This window comes from Halichoeres trimaculatus, unplaced genomic scaffold, assembly GCF_033239565.1.
Source record: "Halichoeres trimaculatus isolate MK-OKI-2021-1 unplaced genomic scaffold, fHalTri1.1 fHalTri1_scaffold_7, whole genome shotgun sequence".
NCBI classification, from domain to species: domain Eukaryota; kingdom Metazoa; phylum Chordata; class Actinopteri; order Labriformes; family Labridae; genus Halichoeres; species Halichoeres trimaculatus.
Window position 1 is genome coordinate 12816587 of NW_027437185.1, and position 19593 is coordinate 12836179.

General features: G+C 38.4%; 2 protein-coding genes across 2 annotated transcripts; both read left to right on the plus strand.

Annotated features, from left to right (window-relative positions):
- Positions 1-92: 92 nt before the first annotated feature.
- On the plus strand, positions 93-10321 carry apool (apolipoprotein O-like). Its single transcript, XM_074674234.1, has 11 exons — positions 93-188; positions 933-1031; positions 1116-1241; positions 1819-1873; positions 3971-4069; positions 5734-5825; positions 5919-6035; positions 7398-7584; positions 7701-8084; positions 8480-8575; positions 9686-10321. Exons 1-11 carry the CDS (start codon positions 177-179, stop codon positions 9772-9774), a joined length of 1356 nt encoding a protein of 451 aa, XP_074530335.1. The 5' UTR covers positions 93-176; the 3' UTR covers positions 9775-10321.
- A 1946-nt stretch (positions 10322-12267) lies between these two features.
- LOC141793914 (cilia- and flagella-associated protein 20-like) lies at positions 12268-14210 on the plus strand. The gene is made up of 6 exons (XM_074674787.1): positions 12268-12407; positions 13258-13337; positions 13507-13618; positions 13725-13913; positions 13985-14098; positions 14193-14210. The coding sequence occupies exons 1-6, from the start codon at positions 12324-12326 to the stop codon at positions 14208-14210; spliced, it is 597 nt and encodes a 198-aa protein (XP_074530888.1). The 5' UTR covers positions 12268-12323.
- The last annotated feature ends 5383 nt before the right edge of the window (positions 14211-19593 follow it).

Here is a 19593-nt window from a genome sequence, read left to right on the forward strand (position 1 = left end):
ATTTTCGTAACATATACAAGAACTCGTGCACATGCCTCAAGGGTGAAATCGCAGTGAATTATCAACACCCGGCTGCAGCTCCGTCTCCAGTCCACCAGGTGGCGGTAAAAGACTTTGCTTGTGAGCAGAGCAGTCAGTGAACCAAGAGAGCTGAAAGAAGAAGGAGGAGCGCTGTCATGGCGGCCAAGGTGAATGCTTGACATTTTCTCTTTGGCTAAGATTTTATGTGTTTAATGTGATTATTTTGAATGACTTATTGGTCTGTAGTGGACGTCAACTGTCTCGGAGCCGTTACTGACGCTTTCCAGGAAGTTGACGTTGCTGCGCGTGCAGATAGCCTTCTTAATTAGCCTGGCTAAATGAGCCAATGCTAACCATAGACTGTGAATAGAGTCTGTGGGGCTAACAGTCAGCCTTATGCTACTCTAAATGACAGCCCGTGACTCTTTCGCGTTTAACAGACAGGTGTAAGACCTGTTAAGTGTGCCTGCATGTCAGTATAAAGTGCTTTTCCACGGTGAAAACCGAATGAGCACATCTATGAAACTGACGTAGCTGTCATATTACATTGTGTACCCAAGCACTGTAACCGCTGATAAACACATAGTCCCATTAGTTGTGTGGTAGTGGATGTCAAGGAACCATCTTGCTGAACTTTGACTTCTTCGTACTTTCACTAGTTCTTTTAGACTTCACATGGTAAACATTACAGAAACATAAAGTATGTCGTACATAAGGGAAGATATTAGCAGTTTCGACAAAATTGTCACAATAAGAACTCCATTTATATCTGGATATTTGTACATTTTGTCTGAATTCTTTTACATAAGTTTAAAAATTTACTTTTTCTACCCATGCTCCACACAAGTGAAGAGTGTCTATCATTATGTTGGTGCTCTGTGATTAGAGTAGTGTATGTTTAAACTTTATAGGTGGCCCTTGTGGCTGTACCGACAGTGCTGGGCATAGCCTCCATCCGTGTGTACACTATAAGTGAAGCGCCCACTGATGGACTCATCACACGAGAAAAGGTATGGCTGTACTAAATTTAACAAGATTTAAATTTAGAGAAATGTCAGACATGGTAATCATGTGTATTCTGCCTCTGTCCCCAGCTGAACATCTACACCCCACTGCCACAGTCTGACACTGCTCAGTTTGTTCCAGAGGATCCAGGTTTCATTCAGAGAGGGTTAACAACAGCGAGAGAGGGCGTACTACCATTTGCCCTGGCTGTGAAGGTATTGAAGATTTAGTTTTGGTGTGTATACAGTGCTAGACAATAGACTCTCACATGCAGACACCACCTCAGCACACCTCATACTTTCACACCTCTGTGAGACTGAAACCAAAGTCAACATCTACCCTTTTGAGAGTTGTAAGTGTGACAGAAATGGAACAACTGCTAAAACACGTTGTAGATGTCTCCATCTTGCACCTGCAGTGTTAGTTTTCCAACCCTGATTTTTGTTCCTCTTGTTTGCGGTTACAGAGCACACATGCTGCGAGTGCTCTGTGCAGGTATGATTTTTGCAAACAGCAAAGTTAGGGAGTGAGACAGGAAATTGCGTTCATGCAGTTACCGCTGTAGTTTTTTTGGTTTGCTGAAAGGAGATATGACAGTTTGATAATGTGAAACATGGGGAAAAACACTACTCACTGACTCATATATGTGTGTGTGTGTGTGTGTGTGTGTGTGTGTGTGTGTGTGTGTGTGTGTGTGTGTGTGTGTGTGTGTGTGTTATTTCTGTTCAGGAAGTTCTGTTTTTGTGTCTGTATGTAATGGCTGATCTCACCTTTTTTCTATGTGTCTGGCAGGGTGCCTGTGTGTCTGTGAAAACGGGAACTGTTAATCTGTACCATGCTGGAGAAGGTGAGTCACCAGTAGGTAGCTGAAGGTATCACAGGAGTCTACGATTGTCTCCCTGAAAGTCCTGAGTTAATTTTCTGTTCTATTAGATTACTAAGTTATAGTGAAAGACTGTTGTAGACTTAAGATGTAGCTGGAGGGTTTTTGAACTTCAGCGTGGTCTGAATTAAATACCAACATCTTTAAGAAATGCACAGTGTATCTGTATTGTCTATGTGAACTAGGGATGGGTACCTTTCACATTTGAAATGATGCAGTACCATTGCCTGATAACTGGCAATCGGTATCGGTACTCAACACTTTTCTGTATGGTAATAAATATTAATTTGTTTCATAATAAATCTCAGAGTTTTTCAATTTAACATATTCATTTCTCAATATATAAACTTGCAATGCTGTGTTCATGCCCAGCATGGAAAATCCCCTTCTGTTCTACTCCCTCACAGTCTCAAGGATGTGTTTTGGTACATAAATATAGCACCGTTTGATTTTACGTGAATTGGTACTTGGTGGAATTCTGACGGTACCTGTAAAAGTATCTAGTTTGGTACCCACCCTTAATGTGAACCCTCCTTAAAAATTTTGATCCATGTATTTCAATGTAGGATTACATTGAAATTACTTCAGCCCATCGAGAATTGGTGACTCAAAGAGCTAGTATTTCTCATTATGCATAAATGATGCCGTTGTGTACATCAAGACTCTTAAGTGGCCCTCAAATTGTGTGTACCAGGGCCAGTTGTACGCCTGATCAGGTATTGATAAATCTAGTAAGTAATAATTATTAATAATAATTTTATTATTTGTATAGCACTTTTAAAAACAAAGTTTACAAAGTGCTTTTACAAGCATTCAGCACAAAATAAAATGCAAACAAACAAACAATGAGCACAGTAAAGTAAAAACAAAAGGCACAGTTTAAAATAAGACTAATGGTGAGAGACAGTGTAAAAGGACATGAGGTGAAAAGGTCCTTTCCATAATTTATAGTACTTAATAGGAACCCAGACAATACAAAAACCATGCAGCCTAAATAGAGAGTAGTGTAGTGTAGTGTAAAAGGTTGTCATTTAAATAACACGCCCTTAAATGTTCAGAAAGTTCTTACCTGACCTGTGTCAGTTTCCGGCCCATGTGTAAAAAAAGGACAGACAAACAATGTAGGTTTTAATACATTTCCAATATCTTGGACTGCAGATTGGTAAACCTCCATATCAGTTCCATCAACTTTATTTGTGATCATTTTGTATCCTGGCCCAGAACTGTTACTTATGTGCAAATACGCACTGGTAGACTGGAGTGCTGTGGTTATTTTGACAACGACACGAGCCACAAGGTTGTTAGCTCATGTAAATGACAGTTTTTTTCATAGTCATTTACACACGTCAGATTTATATCATAGGTTTGTTATATGGTGTGAAAAAACATCTTTATGGTAAATCTTGTGAATAATGTTTGTTTTGAAAAACATCTCTTTTCACATGCTAAAAGTTTGATCCGGTGTGCTCTTGAGAATTTCCAGATTTTGGTTAGCTGTGGGAGTATTCATAATCACTGAAAACAGCCTCTCTATGTTTAAAGTAAATCAATAAAAAAATATGTATTAGTGAAATTAAGAAATCAGCTGACAGCTTGCACTGATCAAAGTAATTTTATGAGCGAAGTATTTTAAAGGGGTTAGTAGCAGCAGAGCGAAATGTTTGTTACACTTGAGGTGTCTTATCTGTTGTTACATTCCAAACATTGATCCGTGAACCTTGGTTTACTTAAATGTACTGCATTAATTTGATCTAGCGATTCTCCAACATTGACCAATTGACATTGCTGCACTGTGCTCCTCTCTGTCATGGAATTTGGGCACATGAACATTGTGTGGGATTCAAGTTCACCTTCCGCCTACGTCCAGACTGATAAACGTCAATCTGTGCAGGGGAAATGAGCAAACACTCATTTTCAGTTGTACGCATGTTTGAGAAATGAGGGCTGCTGTAGCTATAGTTAGCGTTCTAACCAATGTGAGATATCATGAACAGACGTCAGGCTTAAGGTCACTATGGGGAATATTTACCATCATGTTCTCTCTGTCTCTTGTATTCCCAGATGTGTTTTATTACTTGAAAGATCCTCCCCCGGGTTTTCTACCCAGATTTGGCACCATCACTATGGCTGGCCTGCTCGGCATGTTCTTGGCACGGAAAGGTAAAACTATCCCCTGTCAATTCATCAAAACAAGCACTGTGAGAAAAGCATTTTATCACCCTCTGCCAAAGCAAGCTCTCTGCACTGTACACCAACATACCTTTATTCTTCATTACAGTTTAAGATGACAGCAAGGGGCTGTGAGGAGTTTGAAAGTGATCTTTAAAAGTCTCCCTCCTAGATTTATGCCTGATCGTAATCCACACTTTAAAATGAAATTATCAGCACCAATATTGCTGGTTACAGGTTATCTTAAATTGCGACATAGCTTGCAGGACAGGTTGTCCAGGACTGGATTGATTTACAGCACATCTAGGTCTCTATGACAACACCATGCCAGCTGACAAAGTTTAGTAGTGAGAAGAGATAAAACACAGAGATCTGTGTTTTTCTCTGCTAAAAACGATTTCTATGATTGATTGTGCAGTAATGGTGGACACAGGAGCCTAACTGTCAGACAGAAAAAATTAGCTAATTAGCCTTTAGCTCGGACTGTATCACTCTGTAACACAGGGGTTAAAGTGTTTGTGACAATGTTCATTCCAACCCACAGTCAGCAGTTACTCTGCAGTGGTCTGTTCAAACTTGAGAGTCTATCAATAAAATGAAGAGTGAGGTTACGTTAGCTCTGCTTGGTAGATGACAAGCAGGACATAGCTAACCAGGATTTACTAACGTTACACATTACAGACATGTCTTAGAGCACTGAGCTGCCAGATGAGCTATATATAGACAGCTACTAAACTACTTACAAGCTGACAGTGTGTAGTTCTTGTCACGTTAGCCCACAGATGCGTCGAAGCACAGGCTGCCGATGTTGCTAACATATAGCCGGCTGCTACAACGTCCACTTGATATCGTGTTTAATTTACAACAGTGTGCGAAGACTCCAGGCCACAGGGTGGCGAGGGAGTCCAATAAAACCAGATCCTTCTCCTAGCATATCCTTAAGTTGCTGGTAAAATGGCTTTCCGAAATCTTCCCCTATTCAACTGTCTAAGTTATGTAGATAAATGTGTCATTGGATAAGCAGAAAGTATTTTTACGAAAGTTTATTTTTTCTTTTAATCCCCTTTCTGCCCTGAATGAAATATGTGGATAGCACATTTTTAAAACAGTGAAAGTGCTCCTTTGTTTTTAGTTGTTTTGCTCAGAAGTCATGGCCTGAAACTCAGTCTCTTCAAGTAAAATATCAAACCTTCATGCAGCTACATTTAACCAGACTCTGACCTTACAAAGCGGAAGATTCCCCCCTCAGTGATAACATGTCTTCACAAACCACAGTTTACCACACAAGTAACCTCACTGATAAACCACAGGGCTAGAAAGAAGAGCAGCACAGAGTCACAAAGTTTCTCCACTTTCTGTTTTACTTTGCTCTCTTCATCCTGGAGTTATTTGGTTAGCATTTAAACTTTGTGAAATGAGTTATCTTATTCTTACTAAAGGCACCAGCTTTCTGGATTTAGAGGGTGTTTTGTCTCGGTTCAGACAGGGTGAGGAGGAGGATTGTGTAAACCTGCATCACTGTGTTAGTTTGAAAAGCTACAATAGGTCAAGTGTATGTGACCTTTCCAGATACAGCTGTCCCAGATGAATCTGTTCTCCAGGGTTTAACTTGTGCCAACCTAAACTGCCAATCTTCGTGATAAACTTTATTTTAGGATCTCGCTTTAAGAGGGTAGCTGTACCAATGGGTCTGATGAGTGTGGGAGCTTCACTGTGCTATCCAGCCCAAGCTGTGGGTGTGCTTAAGGTAAAAACTGCTGTTTTTAAATGATGACTTCTTGGAAAGCAGACATAATAAATGTATTTCCAGGGTTGAACGGAATTTTCATATTTCCCCCAGGTGACGGGTAAGAAAGTGTATGCTGTGGGCCAATGGAGCGGTGCTGCGGTGTCTTCACTGCTCGCCTCAAAACCCCAGGAGCCTGTCGCCAAAGAAGTTACTGCTTCACAACCAGAGGTTAGCAGCCATATTAACATACAATGAGAAAAAAAAATACTAAATAAATACTACATGAGTGGTGCTAGTTAATTTTAAGTAGGCAGAGCTGTGGGGGTGTTAACTATGTGTGACTGATATAAAAAGCAATTATTTTCTTACCACAAAGGATTTCTGCTCCCCACTTTTTCCCTGCTCAAGAAAAGTCCCTTTGTCACTCAGAGGAAGTCCTGATTCCTTCATCTCTGGGTTTTTTTTTAATCGTGTGAGGTTATAAACAGGATGTGTAAGTTGTTGGCTCTATTAGTTTCAGCTAAATGCTGCTTGATATCGGGGATGCAAACATAAGTTAACACATTTTTTCTCCTCTGCCAAAGTAGAATTTCTATATCCTGAAGAGCTTGAATTTCCAGAGAGCTGTGAAAATCTAGATTTATTCTGTTTTTAATAAAATGTGTAATTAGTGATGGGTACTAAATTAGGTACTGACCAAATTCCGTTTGTAGAACAGAGTACCAATTCACATAAAATTAAAAACTTTGAGATTTTATTTTTAAACTAGAAAAGCACTCAGAGCACAGACCTCTACCAAGCAAACTGTGATTGTCCCCAGCACTTTATTCCTACGTTAATGTTATACTCCCTTTCAGCAGACTGTCTGCTACAATTTGGTGTTAGTTGCAGGTTTGTACGATAATTTGTTACCTGACAGTGTTGAAAATTATGATGACCCAGTACATATTTCATATTCCAGATCTTAGTATCCAGAATATTGCCAGGATCTGGATCGTACTTTTACATCTTTCAGAAATTATGGTGACCTTGTCTTCTATTGTTTTGCAAAGCAATCAGACCATTTATGGTGGTTATATACACATATAGTGAAAACAGCTCTATCTCACAATGATAAAGAATCCTTTAAAAAAATTCCTGTATCCAGATGGTGATCCAGATCAGCTCCAAAATGCAATCACTTCTTCCTTATCCCATTTTGAACATTTCCTGAAAATGTCATCAAGATCTGTTTGTTACTTTTTGAGTTATGTTGTTCACAGACAAACAGACAAACTCCTTCAAAAACATAACCTCCTTGGCGGAGGTAACAAATTATTATTTATAACCACATTAACACCAAAGTACAGTGAATTGGTACCGTTTAATACTGATACTGACACTGCCCAGGTAATGGCCATCGGTACCGTACCATTTCAAATGTGAAAGGTACCCATCCCTATGTGTAATATATCTTGTTTGAAAGACTCGTTTTAGTGTCATTGATCAGATGTTAAAATTGTTAATGTAAATTTTTAAATAAAATGAATGAATAGTGTATATGTGTTTTTACAGATTGGTGTATTTAAATGTTTATCCATGTTTTGTTAGGTGGCTCCAGTGCCAAACCCAGAGTCTGAAGCTCCACAGGCCGACTCAGTCTCAGAGAAAGAGGCAGAATCGGTGCTGCCTGTTCCTGTCTCTGAAGAACCCATTGTCGCTGTTGTCACAGACGAGGTGTCATCAGTCACACTCACAGAGCTATCACAAGACCAGACCACTACAGAGGCCAATACAGGTGTTATAGATATTGATCTCTGTCTGCTTCCTTCTGCGTCTCAATCTCTTTTGTTTCACACACAATCACACAAAGGCTCTTACTGATGATGTGCTTTGTTCCCCCTTTCTGCACAGATCCAGTAGCACATTCAGTGCCAGCAGAAACAGAGCTCACCATCACCTCAGAGGAAGTACCTCCACCTATTGAAAGCGATACTTTGGTCACAAAGCAAGCAGCTGAGGATACATCCACTGACATCAGTACAGCCGAGCCTGCACCAAGCTTAGGATCTGAAGAAGTCGCCCCAGTCGAATCTGCTCCAGCTGAGCCTGCTCCAGCTGAGTCTGTTCCAGCTGAACCTGCTCCAGCTGAACCTGCCCCAGCTGAGTCTGTTCAGGGTGAAGCAGCTTTGGTTGAATCTGCTCCATCCCAGTCTGTCCCAGCGGAGGGTGCCCCAGTTGACTCTGTTCCTCCCTCTGAAGAACTACCTGCTCCAAAGGCCTCGGATGAACCATTAGGTACCAAAAGTACTCTGCCCTGTTATATCAAAGAGCAGAAAATATAACACTAATTCAGAAACTATGCCAAAACATATCCGCTTCTTTGAATGACCACTTTGGTGCAAAGAAAAGTTGTGAACAGCAAATAGTTTCCAAAGTTGTTTTGTAAATTCAAATCGCAAACAGAAGAAATGTCCTTTCAAATCTCTACAAGTATAATTCAAATGCCATCATTGGAGACTGCAAACTTTTTTGTGTTACGTATTTGAACAGATCACCATCAGTACACAGATACAACGCAAATGACCAGTCAAAATTTGTGACACACTGATTCTGGTTCGAGTGTTTGTGTGAGGTAATCATAGCTTTCATTAACACCTCTGACTCTGTGTTGTGTTCTGGCTCCTCAACAGTGCCAGGTGTTGAACCACCTGAAACCACAACAGCTGCTGTAGAGGAGACACCAACACCACCCACTCCTCCACAGCCTGCAGCAGAAAATAACAAAGGTATTGTAAACTCATCTGCTCTCAAACCACTGCTTCAGCCGAGAAATTCAAAACATCTAGATACCAATTCAATTCAGTCTTATTTGATTTAATTGAATCTATGGGTTATATTCTTTAAAAAGGACTCAGTGCAATAAAACATAAGTTTCCCTGACAGCCTCTTACCCTCCAAACAAGCTGTCCAATCACTGAAAGAGGCCGTAGAGTTGAATGGTGAGCCTCAGCTAGGTTTGATGTACATCTAATTTTAGCTCATCCAGACTTAGATTGTGGTTTATTCTGTCTTCTTAGACATCAATATTTTTGTTGAGTCAACTAAACACTTCATATCTGGGACAGATTATCTTCCTCTGAGCTGAAATTTGAAAAATATATCTTTACCTTTTCTCGTGTTTTGGTTTCATCTCTTCATGTGAGATTGAAACTGTAGCCAAAGAAGCACCAGTGCTAATGTTGAATCAATATGGCCGTCCACATCGCATTTCAACTCTGTGTTCAAGGGCAAAAAAAACAACAGTGCAACATGCAGAAAAAATAAGCAAGATGCTGAACTTTGAGATCATGTGTTGCTGCAACAGCCGCTCTCTGCCAAACACGCATGAATCTTAGAGGAACACGTCTCTATATCCAGCAGTCTGACAGATTAGGAAGTTAAAATAATATCCGTCAAACAAATCATTTGAGGAATCTTATGTAACGCTGCCAGAGTCAACATTTGGACGTGTGCAGCTTGAGCAATGCAAGGAAGCTTTACACGTTCTGAAGGTTTTAATCAAACCACAGAAACAACAACAACAATGCAACGCAGTGATCCCATACTGCACAGCAGCATATTTCACAGAGAGAAAATGTGGTATGAAAAAATGTCTGTTTAAAATAACCTCAGTCTCTTTGGGAAATACACAAGTCTCAGCACATCCTGATAATTTTAAATCCAGCCTATCCCAGGGCATTTCTGTGTCTGTGATTGTTTAATTAAATGAAAGAGTAACAGGGCAGAGTGGCTTTGACCCTACTTCTCTTTTTTCACATTAAATGCCTTTAAACTTACCATTGTTAACCCTGTGCCTGTGATTCAAACTTTGTTGTGTTTCTCTTGCTGCCCTCCAGGGGGCTCTGGTTTCAAGCCTGACCCTGCTCTGATGGACTTTGGCCAGTCCAGCCCAGAGGATGAAGACCTGTACAGCACACGCAGCTGAAACGCCACAACAGACCTCGACAATAAATCTCATTCCCACACTGCCACCTCGTCACTCATTCAGATACACTTTGTCTCACAGTACAGTGTAAATACGCCTTTTTACTGAGGAAGCAAGCAGGTTTAGGAAGTCTCTAACATTTCCGTTCTCATTTCTTCAGCCCACGTTATTCATATTTCAGAAATGCTTCATCTGCATTCATATGAGTCATAAAAAATACACAGAAGTGAGCTGGCTTGCTAAGAAGGACAGAAACTTGGAAAAAAAATCCTCCCACAACGAGCCTTTCAAATCACAGATGGCAGATTGTGAAATCCACTCTCTGTATTTGTCATTTAACAATTACTGGAAATTGTACTACAGCCTTCAGAGTCATGAATGCATGGTGCTTGTATTTATTGTAATAAAGCCCACTGCATTGTTAAGTTTAATTACACTGCATATGTGCTGGTGATGGTGACAAGATGGACCAGTTCTGCTCTGTTATGTTTCATCAAAAACGTTTCTCAGTTTTTGAAAACCAAAAATAAATTTATATTTTTCATGATTCCATGTTGTGTTATATCATATTTAAGCCACATACAGTTGTGTCTTTTATTATTTATGGTTCATCTGACATTTTGTACTCAGTTTGGAGATGTAGAACTCACTAGTTGTCTTTGGAGTGGTGCAACAAAGTTTAGTGCAGACTCCAAAGTAAGCAGAGAAGCATTGTCCCAGGCTCAGTAGAGTTAATTCTTAGATCAAAACTCAACCCACTGGCTCTAACATTAAGTTTCAGTCTGATAGTAAGTGCTATGCGCCGAAGTCCCAATGATGACTAAACAATCTCAAATGTACCTTTCTAACTACCCAAGAGCAAATGATACAGATCATGACATCATTCATTGTTCCCACAATCCTGACATTTCCTGTTGTGCTACCAGCAGGCCAGACTATAAATGTATTCTGTGGAACAGTTTAACATCTCCTGGATAAATTCATTTAAATTCTTTATAAAGACGTCCCAGGTTTCCAGGTGATTTATCCTACTTATTTTTACCCAATGCAGTCATGGAGTTAGCATGTAGTATGAAGTGAATTACCCCCAGTTTCGTTGTATTGATTGCTATGAATGTTGGCATTTATGCTGGATAATTCAGCAGTCATCATTTTTATGGTTCAATACTCATAAACTGCCAACCACAAACTGTTTTAATGAACCACAAACCTTGTATAATAGATAAACAGAATCTATACTTCACCTGCAAGCCTTTGCTTGGTTCATGGATTAGATGGATGTTTCTTTTCTATTTTTTTTATTTTATTTTATTTTATTTTTTTTTGAGTGCTAGGAGGACAGATTGATATTTATATTATCAGTATGAGGCACTTGCCAATAGCCAGTGAATTACTTATAAGAGATTACAGCTCTGTTGAGATACCGGGTAAGGAATTGGATTAGAAGCCAGCAGCTGCAGAGGGTTGATTTTACTTATATGATCAAATATTTAAAAAACCAAACAACCCAAACACTAATCTGGATGTGATTGTATGCTTCATGCACATTTTTTAGCCCTTTGTTTCACACTGAGCTGAAATAAACTCAACCATTATAGAGTCAGCTGGAAATTGTTTACTGTTTGCCTAAAATTATGTGAGACTGGCATGAAAAATGTCAATACTCCCAATAAATCAGACTGACTCCTCATTGTGAACCCAAGTTGATGATTAACGTGATGTAAGTGGAGGAATATGTGTACGTGCTGAGCCAACTACCAGAGCAAAAAAAAAACATGCCAGACACAGATGGGCTTTCTAATGGACAAGGGAAATACTAAAACTCTTTAACACAGACACTTTCAGAGTTTCTATAAAAAATTATAGTATTAGTTTAAAGAAGTTTTTACTTTGCTTTGCTTTGTTTGAACACATTTTTATCAATAAAATTTCACTTAATTAATAATTTGTTATTTTGTGTATCATAAGAGCTGAAAAAAACACAGCATAATGCCATGCAGGTTGTATTAAAAGGTGCTCATCTTTTGATGTCTAAACTATTTGTTTTGAAATAGAAGTCACATGATAAAAAAAAGGTCAGTTATTGTAGTACTTAGTCATAATGAGATACACCAACTCTATTTTATTTTCCAGATTAACTAAATTTAATTATTTTATTATTTTTTAGTTATTTTAACTTTTTATTTTATTTCATTTTTTTACTGGCAGAAATTGACTTGTATGGAGAAATGGACTCCATACAAACTTGACATGTCTGTTATTGATAAAGAAATTGTGAGATTAAGTGAGGAAATATACAAAAATACATAAAGTAAAGCTATTGAAGAGAAAAATTACATTTCAGCAAAGCATTCTTTAAGTCATTGTATATTTGTTTATGCTTTTGGTTCTTTTGTTATTTTCAAAGGTTTTAGGTGCATTTTAAAATCACTTCGAAAAACAACACATCCGAGAGACTTCAGTTACATTTCATTACAAACGTCGTTGGGACTTGTGGTGTTTTCGTGCAAATTTGCAAATGGGATCTGGATTAGCCACTCACAAGGAAAATGTTTAAAAACACATACCAAGGCGGACTCTTGTCCATTTTATACAGTGTTGGAAGCAAACCTCTTCAGATATGGGGTCAGAAGGTAAGCACTGATTCACAGTACGCTCGCTACTGTTAGCCTCCTAAGCTAGCCATGCTAAACCAAACCATTGGGTTCTATGACGATATGTCGCATTTCGTTTTACATGCTGTTTAAACATGCGAAATAAGCTTATGTTTGCTCCATTTAACGCTCACAATGCCCTTAAGAGTGTGGGTAAACTCCTCTAGCAGATAAAGAAATTTGTGTCTCTAATTTATCGTGTTTCATTCTGTTTATGATGCCTTTAATGATGATGCCCATTAAAGAATGGGTTTCAAGGAAAAGTTTGGACGTGAACTGAAAACAGGAAACACCGGTTACAGATAAAATATGTAGCTATGGACAAAGCTTTTTTTATGCTACAAAGTGAAACACTATTTTAATTCACCCCGTTAATAGATTATTTTCGAATCTAGTAGCTGGATAAAAGGTGAGCATGCGCAGTAACTACTGCAACAGATAAGACTAGCAGCATCACATTTTTTTTGTTTATAGCACATTAGTAAGTAATTACAGTAAATAAATTGAAATGAAATAAATAAAAGGGTAAGAATGAATCGAAGTTGGATAAATGAAAAAAAAAAAATACTGTGTAGCTAAGATGATACAATAAATGAAATAAAGTAGATGTTAAAATATTCCTTCAAAAAAGCATGGAAGTCATAAAATTATAGAAACCCTACATGAAAGCCACTCTAAATAGATAGTTCTTTAGTTTAGATGAAATTGTAAATGCTTTATTTGTATACAATAAAACTCATACCTGATACTACTGCACAGATGTCTTTTGCTAGTGAGAAACATAATGGTTCCTCTTCATAAAATACATTTTGACATTTTGTGATTGCAGGTGAGGAACGGTCACATCAAGAGAATCATGGACAATGATATTCACTCTATGACGCTGGCTGTTGAGGGGTCAAATGTCAGGTGAGTGAGTATCTGTTGGAGTCTTAAGCTCAGGTCAACTTGTATTTGCACTGAAAACCTCATTCACCCACATTATCTTGAGATCCAATTTAAATTCAAAGTCAAAATAAGCTTTATTGGCATGAAGTTAAAAAAAAAAATGTTGGTTGATTTTCTCTGTTCCCCTCAGGACCACACATATAACATGCCCTGCAGACCCTGAGAAAACATTGGGCATACAGCTTCCTATTCTTGTTATGGTCGTCAAGAGCCTCAACAAGTATTTCACGTTTGAAATCCAGGTTTTCCTAAAAAAAACAGACCTCTCCTATGCATAACCAAACATTATATTTTGGGTTTGAGAATTAATAATTTCTCATGTTTTCTCCACATCTTCATAACTTTCAGGTGTTAGATGATAAAAATGTTCGCCGACGGTTTCGAGTGAGTTCCTTTCAAAGCTGCACCAAGGTGAACCGGTTTGGCTGTGCTTTGCCTATGAGACTGGACAATGGCTGGAACCAGATCCAATTCAACCTGTTGGACCTCACTAGGAGAGTCTATGGAACCAATTACAGCGAGATGCTGCGTGTACAGGTTAGGGCTGTTTCGATTGGAGTCTTAGATGACCAAATCATCTCTAAAACAATGACTGTTTTTCCTCTTAGATCCATGCAAACTGTCATATACGGAGAGTGTATTTCTCAGACAGAATTTACTCTGATGATGAGCTTCCTGAAGAGTACAAACTCTATGTACCTGTTGAGCATAAGAAACCAAAGGTGAAACACACTCCTCCACTCTTCAAAGAGTATTATGTTTAGTAGTTAGTTTGTTTTCTGGTCTAACTCTCTTATATTTGTGCTTTTGTTGCAGAAGAAAGGATCTTCTTGAACCAATCCTCAAGACCTGAGTTGGTTACAGAATAAAGATAATATGTATTTACAATATACTTTGTATTTTTTTTTTAACTTTGGGGTATGACAGCATCATATCACATGGGATATAAAATACCTTCATGTCATATTCATGAAAGAAAAAGACTTGAAAATGCAGCTTTTGCATATGATTTTTTTATGTTTATAGTTGGACCATGATATAGAATTTAACGGGCAAATGGTGCTTTTGTTTGTTCAATTATTTGTATTTTTCTTTTGCCAACAGATGGCAGTGTTTATCAAGAAAAAGCACAGTTTTGCAAATATTCTCTTTACAGACTTTTATTCAAGGATAAAGCAGTGATGCTTGCATCACATGGAGTTGTCTGAGCACTTTGTGGCACTGTGTAATTGAGTTGATATGTCTTTGTAACTCTGGTAATGTAACAAACTGAGTTTCCTGTGTGTGTTTAGTTTAGGGGACGATAAAAGCCTTAACCTGGATGACACTCCCCTGTACAGATGTGAAAACAGTGATTCTGTGAGTGACGGGCCTGTCCTGTTGTGCGCTTGGGACAGAGACAATTTCAAAACCTCTGAATATGTTTAATGAAATGTTTTAATTTTTGAAAAAAAGAGACAACTGTCCTGATTATTGTCATGGATTTATTTGTCTAATACACTTCAAACAGGCAAGAAATACGTCTTATCATTCTTATAGATGTGGTCTGAGACCCAGAATAGAAAAGATGCTACAGTAGGTCTCAAGTTCTAAAGTTAGAATACATTATTAAATAGGGATGGGTACCTTTCAGATTTGAAATGATACAGTACTGATGCCTGGTACCTGGCAATCGGTACCAGTACTCAACGGTACCAATTTTCGGTACTTTTTTGTATTTATGTGGTAAAAAGTAACAATTTGTTTAATAGGATTATAGATATTTTTAAACTTTACATATTTATTCTTCAATATTTAACCTTGCAACGTTGTGTTTATGTCCAGTCTAAAAAATCCCCTACTCTTCCACTCCCTCACAGTCACAAAGATGCATTTAGGTACCTAAACACGGTATCTTTTGATTATACATGACTCGGTACCCGGTACTTTTGACAGGTCGGTACCTGCCTAATTCGGTACCCATCCTTAATGATATACAATACCTTTATGACTCATTATAAGTGTTGTGTTCAAAGAAAGTGTAACCATTTTCCTTTTTAATGGCAAAACTCTAGCGGTTGATGGCCTTGCTTTAGTCAGGTTCTACTGCTGGTTACACAACAAAGTGCACTGCAAAAACTGAAATCTTATCAAGTGTTTTTGTCTTATTTTCAGTAGAAAATTCCTTTTTAGACTCAATATGAGCCAAATTCACATGACCAATCCAGAAAAATGTCATGTTTAAAGTTATTTAAGGACAAAAATGAGGTCTGAATTGCTTGTAACCAGTAAAAAAATCTGCCAATGGAACAAGAGAAAAGTTACTTGTATGAAGACATTAATCTAGTCTCAAGGAAATTTTCTAGCAATTTTTTCTTGTTCCAGATTTTTTTTACTGGTTATAAGTGATTCAAACCTCATTTTTGTACTCTGATAACTTGAAACAAGACATTTTTCTGGATTGATAAGTTGAAAGTGGCTCATATCGAGTATAATAAGACAAATTTTACTTAAAAAAAAGACTAAAACACTTGATAAGATTTCAGTTTTTTGCAGTGTGACTGAGCTGACCAGCATTTCTTATGGGTATTACAATTACTATTGACAAGAACTTCACACAACCCCACTTAAAAAAAAAAAAAAAACTACACCTTTAACACTCTGAAACTGTCTGGTTATGTTACAACTTCAACTAAAGGCACTACTTTGAGTTTACTCACTCACAGCTGTTAATATGGCTGTAGACTCTTAGCACCTTTTTACATATAATTTTCATGTAATCATGAGCTTAGTCATGTAATTGGACTAAGTCAGAAACTAACTGGTGAACATTTACATGTGAATTCTCCTTGTGTTGATTAAGCAGAAATAGTGAAAATGATGGTATATCTGATCTGAAGTGACATGGTCTTGGTGGTTTCCTGAAACAAAAGTACAGTACAGAGAAAAATGTTTATCATGGAACAGTGTGTTAACCCTGGGAGTGTCATGTGTACTTAAAAGCATTTTTAGTGCCACATGTTTTTGATTATTTCAGTGTGCACAGAGGGACCAGGCTATCTGTTAACATCTTTATAGCTTTTTTAGTGCTCCTCAGGGGAACCCAAGCAGCCTGGACCTCATAAACTCAGCATGAGGCTGACCATTCGTCACCCATGGGACTGTGTGTATGCCTGTGTGCATGCTCACATGTGTTTAAGACAGGAGGAAGTCAGATCAATTAGATGTCGATACTTTCTCATCCTTCTTGTTAGACACAGAGAAAAACATATGGGAGGAAGGATTCCTGTGGCATCAGAGCTGCAGTGTGTGCCAAAGGAATGAGTTGATGGGTTACGAGACCGTAACTGGAGAGGCTGCGTTGTTTTGTAGACAAAATTCTTGAGAAAAAACTCCCTCTCCTGGAACCGTTATTTGCCAACACGTTTAATGAAACCACATGGAACATACTGAGTCATTTTAAAATAGAACAGAGAATGAGAATGCTGGAAATCTGTGCATCCCTTTCGTCACACATGGACCTCTTTTGCTATAAGCAGAGGGTCTGCATCAGAGGGTTTCATAAGATGTGACGCTATGTATAGCCTCATGTCACCTCTCTCAAGGGTCCCCTACACATACGGGACCCTTCATTGTAGCATCCCACACAAGCAGCTATGATTATGTTCTGAGAACTTATGCTCCACTGGACTCTGTCATGTCATCCAGAGCTCCCTCTCTCAGAGTTTCCTGACCAGCAGTGGGGAAGTGGGGCTCACAGCCCTGACCTCTCACCTTTCACCCCCAGGAGCCTGATTTTCCACAGCAGACTTTGCGACGGCCATGGTTTGTGGTGGTTATCTTCCCAGGATCCAGGCGGCCAGGAAAGACCCCACCACCAAATAAACACATAGCACATTTATCAGTAAAAATTATAAACAACACTACGTAAACAATTAAGGGGGACAGAGCACAGCACGCCTATATGTGTACATGCACACATCTTTCTTTGCCTAACTTGTGTGTGTGTGTGTGTGTCATTGCTTGTTAACAATTTGTGCCCATGATTTAATCCACACTTGTTCTTGTGTTAGTTTAGAAAAAGTTTGGTTCGTTCTGTTCAGTGGAAACATTCCTCTCATAATGCACACATGCTAGCTGTGATATATTTGTTGTTTTGCAGACTGCTGGGATCTTTGTGGTATATCTAAGTTGCAGACATATCCAGACATAAAATAATTATATATCTTGATAATGAGCCCAGAGGAAAGGAAAAGAAACTTTTGACAAACTACATTAGCAGGAGGAAAAAAAGGACATGTCATGCTTTTAATTCTGAAAGAAAAAAAGAAAGAAAACTGTGAAAAAATAATTGGCTGGGAGATAGATGTCCAGAAAGGGTTATGATGGAAGTTGAGGTTTGATGCTCTCTGCTCTATCGCTCCTCTTATCTGCTGCCCGTACAGACGCTGCCTGTAACTAAATCCCTGTGTTTGGATCATCAAACAAACACACAGGGACACACACTCCCACACATTCTCAAACTGTTCATCACTCAGCCTCTCCATTTGCTTTTAACACCCAGAGAGAGGGCTTATTTAGAATTTGGTAACAAAGTTAGAACAATAATGTTTGTAAATGCCAAGAATGCCATTAAAAGTGGATATTGTATCAGCATTAGCAGGTACATTGAATTGATTGTCTGGAGATACAGAGAGTTGAGAAAGGTCAAACAATGGCTAACTGAGATTGAAAAAAAAAACCAAACAAGTGAAATGAAGATCTATTGAATGCTTATGTAACAGATATCTTCATTTTGAATGTCTGTAATGTTTGCAAAGTATTGACTGATTCAAAATCTGGCTAAAGGCAAAGAGATGAGAGTCAGCTTTTTGGCTGACAAAAGCACATTTACACTAATGTTGAGCAATGTGTGCAAGCCGGGGGAGCAAAGGAGAATGTAAAGTGTTCACATCTGAAGCATTGTTGAAGTGATGAGTCAGCTCTTTTAGTTACTACAGGCGAAAAGAGTGTTTGCATAACTTTAAAGTCCCTGTGAGGACTTTTGAAGTGGTCTTGAAAAAGTCTCATTTCTAGTCATAGTTCTGATTGTAAATGGGACTATTAGCAACAAAGTAGGTTATCTCTAAATCTTATTTCTCAGCTTCCTGATCGGGTCGGACCAGACTGGATTGATTTACAGCGCATGGAAGTCTCCATGACAACAACACCGCCTGATTAAGTTTTGCTGGAAGAAGACAGATCCGTGTTTTTCTCTGCTGAAAATAATTTCTTGGACTTATTTTGTGGTTATGGTGACACTGGAGCTGAACCAACTGAAAGAAAAGGACATAAGAGCACAAGAAACCTAAAGAACAGTGTATCAGAGCACAAGGGCTAAAACACAGGTAAAGCTGTTTGACTATGCTCACTTCAACCCACAGTCAGCAGTTATTCTGCAGTGATCTATCCAAACTTAAGTGTCTATCACTAAAATGAAGAGTGAAGTTATGTTAGCTCAGCTTGGTGAGGTTGGAGCTGGTAGATGAGCACTGGTATGACATAACCAGGACTCACTAACTACATGTTTCAGACACATCTCAGAGCACAGGGCTGTGAGTAATGGTAAATATAGCCAGCCACTAAACTATGCTTCAAACTGAATTTGTAAAGCCAGCTTGTTGTCACGTTTCAAACAGTAATGCTACATAACTGTTGTAAATACATTTCCTTGTCGTGTTGTATCCTAAAAAAAGTTTATGAACAAAGAATTGTAGTGTTAAAAAAGATCAAATCTTCTTTTCATTTGCTTCAGAGCCACTTTGATGTTCTTTCATTGTAAGATCATGTCTGTCATCACGCTAGCTGCCGCATGGGACTATATTTCATGCTAACATCAGCATGCTAGCATTAGTATTGGTATCATAGCTTCATGTCATGGACTTCAACTTTTCTATACTCTACCAATGTCAACGCTGAAGTTTGGAATTAGTCTTGTCTAGAAAGTCAACTTTTTTTCTGATGGATGCACATGTCTCAAAAGACAGGATGGACATTTAAGCTAGCATGACAAGTAACACACCCCTCTAACAACTAAGAAAAAAGTGTGAAGTCCAATTAATTTTCTGAATTGCCCTTCAGGGATCAATAAAATACATCCAATATTTTCTGTTGTTTTTTTTTCTAAATGATTTTCATTTCTCTTGTAGATTAGTGTAACATTCCTGATAAAGATATTGCACCATGTAAGTTTATGTAA

Coding starts and splice junctions, on each gene's coding strand:
- apool (XM_074674234.1), top strand. Junction 4,070..5,733: donor CATGTTCTTGGCACGGAAAG/GTAAAACTATCC, acceptor ACTTTATTTTAG/GATCTCGCTTTAAGAGGGTA. Junction 5,826..5,918: donor AAGCTGTGGGTGTGCTTAAG/GTAAAAACTGCT, acceptor TATTTCCCCCAG/GTGACGGGTAAGAAAGTGTA.
- LOC141793914 (XM_074674787.1), top strand. CDS start 12,324: ATGTTTAAAAACACATACCAAGGCGGACTCTTGTCCATTTTATACAGT. Junction 13,619..13,724: donor ATTTCACGTTTGAAATCCAG/GTTTTCCTAAAA, acceptor CATAACTTTCAG/GTGTTAGATGATAAAAATGT. Junction 13,914..13,984: donor GCGAGATGCTGCGTGTACAG/GTTAGGGCTGTT, acceptor TTTTCCTCTTAG/ATCCATGCAAACTGTCATAT.